The sequence below is a fragment of the Plectropomus leopardus genome, chromosome 7 (genome assembly GCF_026936395.1).
Source record: "Plectropomus leopardus strain MGB_pleo_1.0 chromosome 7, ASM2693639v1, whole genome shotgun sequence".
Taxonomy (NCBI): Eukaryota; Metazoa; Chordata; class Actinopteri; order Perciformes; family Serranidae; genus Plectropomus; species Plectropomus leopardus.
This window is the reverse complement of record NC_142182.1, coordinates 3,798,143-3,810,539: the sequence shown is the minus strand read 5'-3', so window position 1 is coordinate 3,810,539 and position 12,397 is coordinate 3,798,143. Positions and strand designations below refer to the sequence as shown.

The 12,397-nt window shown below is 38.6% G+C and overlaps 1 protein-coding gene across 4 annotated transcripts in view; it reads right to left on the bottom strand.

Moving 5' to 3' along the window:
* The window catches only part of ppfibp2b (PPFIA binding protein 2b), a 97,604-nt gene that overhangs the window by 30,702 nt on the left and 54,505 nt on the right, over positions 1–12,397 (bottom strand). For all 4 annotated transcript variants that reach the window (XM_088079682.1, XM_088079683.1, XM_088079684.1 and 1 more), the window contains exons 6-8: positions 10,787–10,939; positions 3,397–3,624; positions 2,211–2,303 (exon numbers count right to left, since the gene is read on the bottom strand). In XM_088079682.1, the coding sequence (XP_087935808.1) occupies positions 2,211–2,303; positions 3,397–3,624; positions 10,787–10,939 (474 nt within the window). The remainder of the gene's footprint in view (positions 1–2,210; positions 2,304–3,396; positions 3,625–10,786; positions 10,940–12,397) is intronic.

Below are 12,397 nucleotides of genomic sequence, written 5' to 3'. Positions count from 1 at the left end.
CATGTTTGGCACGTGGAGAAAATACATGCTATTTCCACCAGGTGCACTGTCACAATCAATGTAGCTGTTAATCATCGACATGTCTACCTGGCATGTAGTGTACTGAAATTTTCTTTTTTTTTTTTCATCTAAAAGAAAAAAAAAGAGTGGCATCATGACAAAAACCTGGAATTTAAAGGGTTTAAATTCTGAATTTAATGAATATTTGATATTTATGGTTAAGACTGATGCTGGTTAAAAAATTTAACTCAAAGAAATAGTAATCATTCATATTAATGTATAATAGTTTTGAAAGTCTGATTTTAAAATCATATTTTGTGTGGAGAGCAGTATGAAAAAATATATGTATAAAAATCAATGTTGCTGCTAATCATTGAAATATTCCGGTCAGTGATTATGATTGATTTTTTCCCATCTAAAAACATAGTGACATCATGACAAAATTAATGGATATTTAACATTTATAATTAGGAATGATGTTGGTTAAAAAATGATTAATGTATGATATTTTTTAAAGCTTGATTTGGAAAAACTCATTTTGTGCACAGAGCGATACGAGTGTGTGAAATATTAAAGCGGGCCCTAAGAGTTAATGAAAGGATGTTAATAAACCCTGTTGGTCCATTCATGACTTACTGCCTCGTTAGTCTTCTTGTTGGTTGCTGAGTAACCACACAGTGCGGCAAAAGTTCAGAAAGAAAATTTCCCAAAATGCCTAACGTTTCCTTGAGGTGGATGTCAATGCATTAGTGTTACAATTTCACGGTTTTGTGTGAGATATTAACAACATGCTGATTTTTACAGCTCTACCAGAACAACCCAGAACTCATTTCCTGTTTAAGACTAATTTGTAGTAGCCAGTTTTTTATTGCAGCAGTTTGATGTTAGGCTGCTGGAGTCCTATCATACCGAGATGTTCTTTTCAAATTCATGCATGTTGTCATAACGATTGTAGCAGTTACAGAATATGACTTTGATAAAGATCTGCTATAATGAGACCACATTAACCCTGCAGCTGTACTTATTTACAGCTATTTACAGAACACTGCACATTAACTCTTTTTCATCCAGGCTAATGGGATCTGTAACACTAATACAAAGTGAAAATATATATTTCTACTACTACTTTAATTCAGTTACTCACAAAACACACAACATTTGACCTGTATGTATATGTGTACCCACTAGAGTTGGGTTGATTTCCGGTTTTGTTATTTGTTATTTCAGTTCTAGCAATTTTTAAAGTAGCCTTCCAGAGCACTAAATCCAAGTTAAATTGCATTAGTAGCAATGATATGATTGTGTGATTAATATAATATCATGTTTATAAAGGCACTAACGAGGCCACTAGTGTCCAGTAGCTTGCGTGTAAATTATAGTTGAGCCGAGTGGGCTGGTGATCAAATTTTAGCAAAGGTGGGAGAGCACCGCACACTGTTTGTTTACTTTTTGGGGTAATGAGAGAAGACATGGCAGAGTTATTCTATTAAAAATACTAAATCAGCGCCAATATGGTAACATTTTGGATTTGAAGCTGACAAAGGAGCTGTCCTTACTGGCTGCAGCTGGGTGAGCTGAACTTTGGTCGGATGCCGTGTTTGTATTTATATCTGATGCTCGCTTTGAAAGCACCACAGTGGAGAAGGACTGACTGATTTATGAAGTTGAAATAAGAAATTGTTTATTCAAAACCTTTTTTACACTAAAAAATCCTACACATGAAGGGAAATCACCAGGAAACTGAAAGTTTTCTGCTGAGGTAAATGAGCATCACTACAGAAAAGCTTGGCTAACGTTACTTGCTTTTGGTATATTGTATGCAATTTTCAGCAAATATGAAATGAGTGTTTTCTGATTTAAAAAGTAAAGTTATAAACATAGGAAGATAGACCCGTATCAGGTCTGATCTCGAGCGCACAGCTGATAGCTACGTAGTCTGTTTATATAAACTGACAGAAGTACATATTTAATGGATTCAGTGACACAGGGCTCCAGTGTTATGCAATGCTACATACTATATTAGTTGCACGTTTGTTTTCTGTTCCACTAAGAAGCAGCTACTGAATCATGTGGGACATCTAATAAAATTCGGTAAACCAGCCCCAGACGGTGTTTGGATTAATATCAAACTGGTTTGAAAATTTTCACACTGGCCTAGTGACCAGTTCAGGTCGGCTGATCATAAAGATGTGAGGTTATTGTGTGCGTACCTTTGTGGCTCTAAGTTTCCTCTCATACTGTCCTTTCTCTCCCTCCAGTTCCTCCACTTTGCTCTTCAGCTGCTTCACTTCCTGTAGCAAATCCTGCAAAGAAAAACAAAACATACAATTGTTTACTTCATATGTCTTTCATTCAGCGCATCATGCAGCTGAGTTCACCTACTTCTGCACAAGTATTGAGAAATTCTGAAAATAACATGAATTGCATCTTAATATCAGAATAAGCAACAGTACTGAACTGTACACATGCCAAAATATGAGCAGGAGGGTATTCAAACATCAGGTTGACATTCAGTGCAGTTATAAAGGTCCCACAGTGGTTAATAAAGGAAACACGATCCTGCTGAAACAGATACCACAGCGTGCAGTTATTATGGACCAGGAAAAGGATGAACCTGAGGACCCAGAACAAGACTGAAAGCTGTCCAGGCTCCCCATCTGTCAGCGGCACACTGACACTGTCCAAAGGAAACCCTGCACAGCACTAAATATCATTACAGGAACAGTAACACGACCCATCCACCTGGTCAGTGCAGGAGGAAACAAACACACACGTAAACTTTGTTAGTAGAGGGAAAAGAACCACTGTCATGCAAGCAAACCACATAAAATCAAAAAATAACACAGTGTCTGCTCCAAAACTTAATTTGAAGAGATTAGGACACAATCCAGATCAGGCCTGAAATGTGTTTTTTTCCGAATGCTTCATATACTTGAGGAGAAAGGTGCAAGTGTCTGAATTACTCTGCCATTAGCATCCTGTACGAGCTCTGCATCGATTCATAGCTGAACAGCGGTATTGATACGCGCCAATGACTGTTTGGCAAATGGGCTTTGTAACAGCTACGTGCTTATATATTTTACCATATTGTTACCGACTCAGCTTCAATAACTCCTCAAATGTATGAAAGTATCTGGAAAAACCAATCAAAGTTTCCACGTCTGCAAGAACCAGAGTAGAGCCCGACATCCTGCAGTGCACACACACACAAACACACGAACACACACACACACGCGCGCTCACACTGCGGACACACTACAAGAAAGGCTGTTAGTTTGATTCTGTGGAAATTTCCAAATACCGGGTGGTGTGGACGGGTTAAAAAGGGAGGAGAGAGGAGGATAAGAAATGACGGGGGAGGAGGGGAGGATGAGTTCATCCATCAAGTCTCCCTACGTGTACATTCAGTCCTCCATTGTGCATCTGGGCGTCAGAGCCGGACAGGTTACGGTCTGAGCCGGCTAACCCGACCTGAGGGCCGTGGCCCCGGGCCGGGCTGCCTCTGGGCTCCCCCTGCTGGGCCTCCCTCTCCTCCAGGGCCCGTTTCTCCTGGATACGAGTGCTGATCTCCTCCTGAAACCTGCACATCTGCTCCTGAAGCTCACTGATGAAATTTACCACACACTGGGAGGGACGGAGTGATGGAGGACAAATGGAGGGCAGCGGAGGAGGTGAGTTGGTGAGATGAAGAGAAGGAAGCAGAAATGGATGGAGAGGAGAGGAGAGGAGAGGAGAGGAGGAGAGGAGAGGAGGAGAGGAGAGACATGATAGTTTGTTAATCTCGTCAGCATTTTGGAGCGCCTGTCTCCATATGCCGATGAGTGCTCGTTTTTAGTGAGAAACTTAAAACTTTACATAGTTTGAACACTAAAAAAGCATCACGTATAAAAAATATCACATGGTTATTAACTACAGGAAAGAGCAAAGAAGGAACTGAAACTGTAAAATTAAGACATTTCATAAGAAAAGGATGAGCAGACATCCTCATCATCTTCATCATCAGCTTAAATGACACACAACCATAAAACACCACAGAGGAACCCAAAAGTAACTTCCCAAAATACAAACATGCTTTTTTTCTCACCGGCACACTAATTTATTATCCTCCTTGCACAAAATGAGTCAGTGTGTGAGCGGCAAGAGACACTGCTAAAATAATGGGAGATGTGTGTCAACTGAACACAAGGTTCATACATATTTTTACCAACAATTTTCAGGATTTTTACGACTTTGAGGCAAATTTTCAAGACCATAAATTCTCTGAAACGACCATCAATACTCTTTAATGGGTCTTTTTCCTTCCCTTTCGCTTTATATGTGTGTTTTGGAGTTGTTTATTTTGATTTTGTACTTTTGTTGCTGCCCGTCTTGGCCGGGACATTCTTGATAGAGACTTTTTGATCTCAAGAGATTTTTCTGCACGCGCTAATTTTGGTGGAAATGGGGTAAAACAGTCCGATGGAACGGCAGACTGTTAAAATTTAACAGGCATGCTGATGTGTTGCAATGGTAATGCTGCATTGTTTCCAAAAAATGGAATAAACTACGTCAAATAAAATAATTTTGTGAAATATTTCACTTTTTTTTCTTAATAATGCTGAGTAATTGTCCTGATTGCCTGTGTTTTTGTCTGGTGTTAAGAAAGTACATCCAGCTGTAAATTAGATGGTGGAGGATGACAAAAGATCACTGATGTGATCTGTCTTTCAGTGGACCGTTTTAAACCTAAAACCTTCACCCTGAAACTAGACCATGACCCACACTTTAAAACCAGGCAGAGTGAGACAAGTTACAGAAGACAAATGTGTCACAGACAGACAGACAGACAGACGCTCCGGTAGACAGAAGAACACACACAAGCATCCATAAAAGCAAAAGAAATGCATGGTCATCCTTTTGTTCCTTCAAAGTTGCTGTTTCAGTCATTCAGTGTGTTCATCAGACAACAGCGTGTGTGTGTGTGCGTGTGTGTGTGTGTGTGTGTGTGTGGTGTTGGAGTTGTTTCCTGAGGTGAAAGTGTTTGGCCCTCAGGAATGCTCAGAATGGATGCCTGCCATTCCTCCTGCCAGCCGACCGGAGCCTTGCAGCTGTCTCACACACACACACACACACACACACACACACACACACACACACACACACACACACACACACACACACACACACACACACACACACACACACACACACACACACACACACTTTGCTTAAACGTAGACCGCAGTCAGTTGCCATCGTAACATGACCAAAGCAAAACACCAGCGCTGCACGTCGGATATGTTGGATTTTGGGTGTGTTTGCGTGTGTGTGAGATCAGTCGCAGCATCTCATCACTCGCCACACAAACTAAACATAACTTGTCGATGTTCAAACAGCTCTTTGAGACACGACGATGTCGAGATTTCGGTGGCGGAGTCTGTGGAGACGCGGTGATCCCCGCACCAGCGGGAGGATCTGAGTGCAGCTCTCCCTCACTGAGGTGCTCCTGAGCTGCTGTGACTTCGTACAGAGTTCACACACATTTTTATCAAGGAGTTTCCATGACTTTTCAATAACTTTTCCATGACCTTGAGGCAAATTTTCAAAACCATACATTCTCTGAAATGACCATCAATACTCCTTATCAGTTCTTTTTTATTACTATATAATCTATTTTTAAAATGATATTATTATTATTTTAAATACAACTGAATATTTAAATATAACTTAGGCACTATTTATTTTTTATGAGAAGGGAGGGGGTGTGGCATGTTGAATACGTTTTTAGGCACTGGGGAGAGACTTATGTATTTCATTTTGGCTTTAGGGACATTAAATGTCTGAATTTTGAACTTATTTTTCCACTCATTTAAATACTGGCCTTTTTCTTTTATATCTTCCAAACCGGTGACCCTGCAGATTTAGAAGATGTGTTTTCTTATGTGTTTTTTTATCTTTAATTTTTGACAATTTTTAAATAAAAAAATGTTGGCAATGTTTTCTTTAAAAATCACTGAAATCAAATCAAAAACTGAAATTATTGTTGGATTTTTAAATTTCTGACGGTCATGAACACATTGTGATATTCAATAGGTTTGTGAAACAAAATACCATGACTTTTCTAAAACATTCAAGGTATATATAGATTTCCAAAACTTTTGCAGTCCTGGAAATTGCTATTGTCTTTTCCAGGTTCTTTTCAAACCCTACACTTAACGTCTGCCACAGTCTGACTTTGAGAAAAGTGAAAACTCAGTCGTTTTGGTATCTACTGTGTAACCTGCCGAAAAGCTGTCTAATCTGAAAAATATACATTTATATAAATTCACTCTTACTGGTACAGGTGACAATTAACTAAAGCAGGCGAGCAGCAACAAAAATAATATTAGGTGCCGTAGCGAGCCGTGTGGACTTTAGCAGCTTCTACCAGATCCAACGACACAGCAGAGACAAAATATTTAGAGGACGTTCAACAAAACATCACTTTGGAGCTGAGGATGCTGCCGTGGGTTATCAACATGGCTTTTACTTTGGTTACGCGGACAGATGTTTACGTCAAAATAAGTCGTCTTTGTGTCCCTTTGCATCGCATCATCAAAAAGCAGGAGCCGAAAACAAGTTTGAAATCAGCTCCTCAGATAACTTTTTTTAAAGTTCAGAACCGTGTTTCCACGTGAGCTTTGCAGAGGCAGAAATGTTAGCGGCGGAGTCGGATCACACTTTGCTGCTCTCACGGAGACGGACGTCGCTGACAGTTTCATCCTGCGGGAGCCGCAGCGTGAACGTCCTGCGTGTTCACTTTGTGTTTGACCGTCGCAGGACAGAAAACGATGTTTCCACAGAACATCCTGTCATTTTTTATTCTTCCATCTGTCCGTCACTGTCTCTCACACTGTCCCTCCGTTCCTTTTCTCTCCTCCCTCTCATGTCCGGCCGTCTCCTCACCGCCTCTCCCTCTCTGTCTACTTCTGCTGATGCTCATCTCGCTCCGTCCACGTGTGTGTGTGTGTGTGTTCAGTGTGTGTGTTCGGTGTGTGTTCAGTGTGTGTCAGAAACGCTGTATCGTGTTTATTCAATCAAAGCATGGCCCTGGGTGCTGGATGCCTTGTGATAGCTTTACACACACACACACACACACACACACACACACACACACACACACACACACACACACACACACACACACACACACACACACAGGAGCAGCATCAGTATCTTGTGGTGCCAGTGGGGAGCAGCTGGCTGCCACAATGAACAAAGTCCACACAAAGAAACTAGTGAAGACAAGTGAAGACTGCTCAACTCGACTGGACGAGCACGTCTGTCTCAGTGTGTGTGTGTGTGTGTGTGTGTGTGTGTGTGTGTGTGTGCGCGCGTGCCATTATTTGTGTATGTGTTAAGTAAGATGTAATGTAACTTTCTACGCTCACTGAAGCAGAACATTTCCTGCTGACCTGAGCAGAGGAGCTGACGCAGGAACACACAGACTTAAAAAAACACAACTCCTGATGTTTACTTTCAGATCATAGTTTCATAACCGGCAGCGAGACAGAAATGTTACAGCACTTTTGGTGCAAAGGGCAGCAACTTTTACTATCCAAACAGCCATTTTTTTGGCCTAAATTAAAATTGAAATGTATATTTGTGCCTTTTGATAAAGTTACAGACTCTATAAAGTCAAAATGAGCGTATCAGCAATAGCTGTAACTGAGATTTCAGGGAGCTATTTATGATAATTTAGTGCAACCTAAATAGGCTGCAGGTACGAACTCATGCTACCAGTGGTGACAAGGACGCGAGTGAATGCAAAACTAGAGAAACAAATCACTCCGGTGGGATAAGGAGAGAGAAATGGTTTGTGGCCAACACCTGCAAAATATGGGTGCTATTTGACATCATGCCAATTATCTGTATCAGCGTTATATTTAATGATCACCAATTAAATTCATAAATTAAAAGTGCAAAGAAAGTGTCAACATGGGAGGAATTTTTTTTTACTTTATTAATTTTTTTTAATTTAAATTTTTACTTAAATTAAAAAAAAAAAGTTGCTTGGACTAGCTGTATATGATGCTGAACGTTTCAGTTTTGACTTAACATCTGCTAAAGATATGATAAATACATATCAGTTCCAAACATTGCTTACCGGTCTCATTAACTACTGATAATCTGTATCGGTATCAACCTTGAAAAACCAACATCAGTCGACCACAACTGTAAAACTGTTCCCTTTTTGGGGTTTGTCTTGCTGTTGCCTCTCCTGTCCACCTTTTGTTGCTCACCTAAGCACCAAAGACAAACAGATATCCCAGAATTTAATCTTGGTGTTATACTGCAAATTTTAAGTGTTCCCTTAACTGACCTGAGCAGTGTATTATTAGGGATGCATGATCGATTAGCAAGACTTTGCACTCCACATTAAAATGACAATTTAAAGGTCCAGTTTGAGAGGATTTAGTGGTTTCTGGTATTGAAGTAGCAGATTGCAATTATCTGAAACTTCCCCATCTGTCAACAGTGTAGGAAAAAATGTGAAAATGTGAAAATGCCAATGGCCTATTTAGAGCTGACGATCTGCTCCACATATAAATATAAATATTCTTAGTTAACGCTTCTCAGTTTCAAGTGATTATAAACTATTAAAAAAAATCATGACTATGATTTCTGCCAATATATCCCCTCAAACCCTACACTTCAGACCTTTAAGACAGATATTTTTGTGATGTTAAATTTAAAGCTGAGTGTCAGCTGTGTGTCTGTGGGGCCGTCTGCAGGCTGTTGTTGAAGCTGTCAGCACAGAGCATTTGATTTGTTCTGACTTGTTTCACATCCTCAACACTGAAGCTCAAATCTTATTCCAGCAGAGTGCATTAATACCTCGGCCTGTGATGGCTATTTTCACTTTTTATCTGTTTATGATTTGGGTTACAGATCTGACTACACTCTGGTTTTGGGGTAACTCCTCATTAACTGAACAGACTTTGGATAATATTGATGGTTTTTCACTCGGTGCTGGCAGAGCTGTGGGAAAGAAACCCGATGTGGAGGACTTGTTGATTGGATTCATGGGAAAACTAAACCTGAAAGACAACAACTGCAACCGACGCTGGAGTTTCTACTAAAGCTGAAACTGTTTTGGTTTCGTTTTTTTTCGCCTGAAAAACCACATCGTTTTAAACAGTGAATTCAAGTTTCAGCTCTGTTTTGGGATTGGGCTGGATCTTGCTTTTTCTTCCCTTCTAAAGATGTAAATCCTGGTTGGTTGTGTGGTTTGGTTGGTCGGTCCATGAAAACTGATCCCAAATAGTTAAAGTTCCACCAATATTAACCCTCTGAAACCCAGAACTACATCAGTTTTCTTGTGCTGCATTCAGACACCGTGCACATACTTTAAAAACTTTTTAAAACGGAGCACATTGGTTTGATTTCTTTTGAAAACATGGCTAAAACTTTGCAAGAGATGACCCACAAAATTATTTTCAAAATAAAAGCACCATGAGTACTGCTCTGATTTATTTAATTAAAACGTTTTTTTTTTTTATTTCAATATAAAAGTACATAATTTACCTTCTTTAAAACAGTATTTCATTAAAAGTTATTATAACAGTGGTGTATTCAACTTTATTATGTGACAGTGGCTATTTTATTCAACGTTATAGTAACTGTAGTTCATCCAATAATTTTGTATTTTAGTAGTTAACAGTTTAAGTTTAAGGATATTTAAAAGGATATTTAAAAATATTGAGATATATATCATGTATTGCGATATGGCCTTAAAATATCGGGATATTATTGTATATCGCCCAGTTCTTGACAATATCTAGTAATTTAGCTTTCTATTAGTTTTTAACTGTCTGCATATTATTCAGGATGTAATTCATCGTGGTTTTGTACGTAGTTTTGTTAGCTTGCTGATACAGTTCATGCCTTGAGAAAAAGCAGACCTGGTTTACATCAGACACACACTCCAACAATCACACACACGATCTTTGGTGGGATCATCTGCCACCAACCTGCAGGTTACTTCACACAAAAAAGACTTTGCTTAATATATACCAACACATCAGTCATGTGCTGTCACTAAACTGACTTTTTACATGTAAATGTGCATATTTTTGTGTCAAAGGGTAGGGTTAGGGTCAGGATATGATCTTGATGGTCTTGAATTTTTATATTTTAAACAATTATTTCATTCACAAACAGAAATTCTCTAAGTCAGCTCCTAAGTTTGTAACTTTCCTTCATGAACTAAAAAGCTCTCATTAAGTTTCTCAGCTAAATTAATAACAATTAAAAGTGTCAGGCTTTTGGAAAATGATGCCACTTTCTTCATACATGATTTGTTTTTCTTGTTATATATATATATATATATATATATATATATATATATATATATATATATATATATATATATAGTCTGGTTTCTTGCTTTTCATTTATTTATTTACCTATTTATTTTCTCCTCTCATCATTTTTATCATATGTATACATTTGAATATTTCATTTTAGTTTTTTTTACTTGTTTTACATGTTCAGTTTTACATGTTCAGTTTGTCAGAAAAACAAAATAAATAATTAAACATTTATAAAGTTTTTTGAATAAATAAAAGACTTGGTGGAGCATACAAATAAAAGACCACAAACACAACACCAAAAGCAGTTGCTGAATGAGCTGATCAGCAATACACACACACACACACACACACACACACACACACACACACACACACACACACACAAACACACACACACACACACACACACACACACACACACACACACACACAGGTTTGTCGACAGTCCGTACCTCGGCTTTGTTCTGCTCCGTGTTGGCGGGATCCTGCGGTTGTGTGGTGTTGGTGTGTGTTTCCTCCATGCCGACCAGCTTCAGTTTGAGGAAGGACACCTCGTCCATCAGATCCAGCTTCTCTGTCTCCAGAGAGGTCCTGCTCATCAGCTCCTGAAAACACACACACACACACACACACACTGTAAGTTAGAGACACTGAAAGCAACACTTAAACAGCTTTAACAAACTGCACCTTAACACACACATCGCAGATTAAGGCAGTGAGAATCCAGCATGTTACTCCGATCGGTTCAATGTTCGTCCCACACTAACAGAGCGAGTGGGCCGGGGGCCCCGACCCCAACAAGCTAAATATACACACTCACTCACAGGCCAGCCAGGGGCTCTATTAATACATATGTGCCTCTTTGGTGAGGGAGAGAGAGAAAACAAATTATGTCTACGGAGAGAGAGAGAGGCTGCTGAAGATGAAGAAGTGTGTGTTATATCGGACTTAAACACACACGTCTCCCTGCCAACTCTCAGTGAGTCTGCTGCTTTCGTTTCCTCGTTAAAACTGATCCCACTTCCTCCTCTCTAAACCCAAACTTAAGTTGCCTTGGATTGTTGTGTAAGACCTCTGACATCCATCTTGTAACACTTGAGATAAAACATTTCAGAGGATACAGAAATAAAAAAGAGCCTTAAAACAGCTTGTTGTTTGTTGTTCACCAGTTAAATTAAAAAAAACTAGATTTATAAGTCATTTTCTAAACATATTTTTAAAAAAATGTAATTACGTTTCTTTCCTTGGATAAAAAATAAAATAAAAATAAAAATAAAAATAAAAATAAAAATAAAAATAAAAATAATAAAATAAAATAAATAAAATAAAATAAAATCCAGGTAGTGCACAAAGCTTTAGCAGTGTTGTTGGTCATTATAATTGATGATGATGATTCCAGATCCAAATAAAGCAGATACATAAACACACTTCCTTTACTGTCTTACTATCTTAAAGACAAATCAGAAGAAAAATCAGTCGGTAATTTAAGAGAGATTAACTTTCCCCAAAGGGTTTTATACAAAACAAAGTGATAAATAAGTGACCATGAAGCTTGAAAATAAGTAGACAATAAGTTGTGTTGATTTTGGCGATTTGATCGAGTGATCTGATGACTCTCGTAAGAAAATGGGGAATTTATGAGTCAAGGTGACAGACTTATTCAGAGGGAACTTTAAACAGCTCAAAGTGTTACTGAGTGATTAAATTTTCAATTTTCAGATGATTCTTGAGAAAGTGAAAAACCAAAACCAGTTTCCCTTTTTTCCGTCTGCCTACACTTTACCAAACTTGTTATTGTTGTTTTGTTTTCTGAAATGTTCTGCTTGGGAAAAGTTGAAGTGTTCTCTGAAATGTTGTAATATTTTGACCCTCAGGTCACCATATTAATTAGCATTTAATACGAAGCAAAGCTGAGGCTGATGGGAATGTAATTAGAAGACAATCAAAAGGTTGTTACACTTCGTCCTCAAGGGACCATGAATGTCTGCAACAAATTTTATAACAATCCATTAAATAGATGTCGAAACATTTTGCAAAAAAAAAAAGACAAAGAAAACTATTGC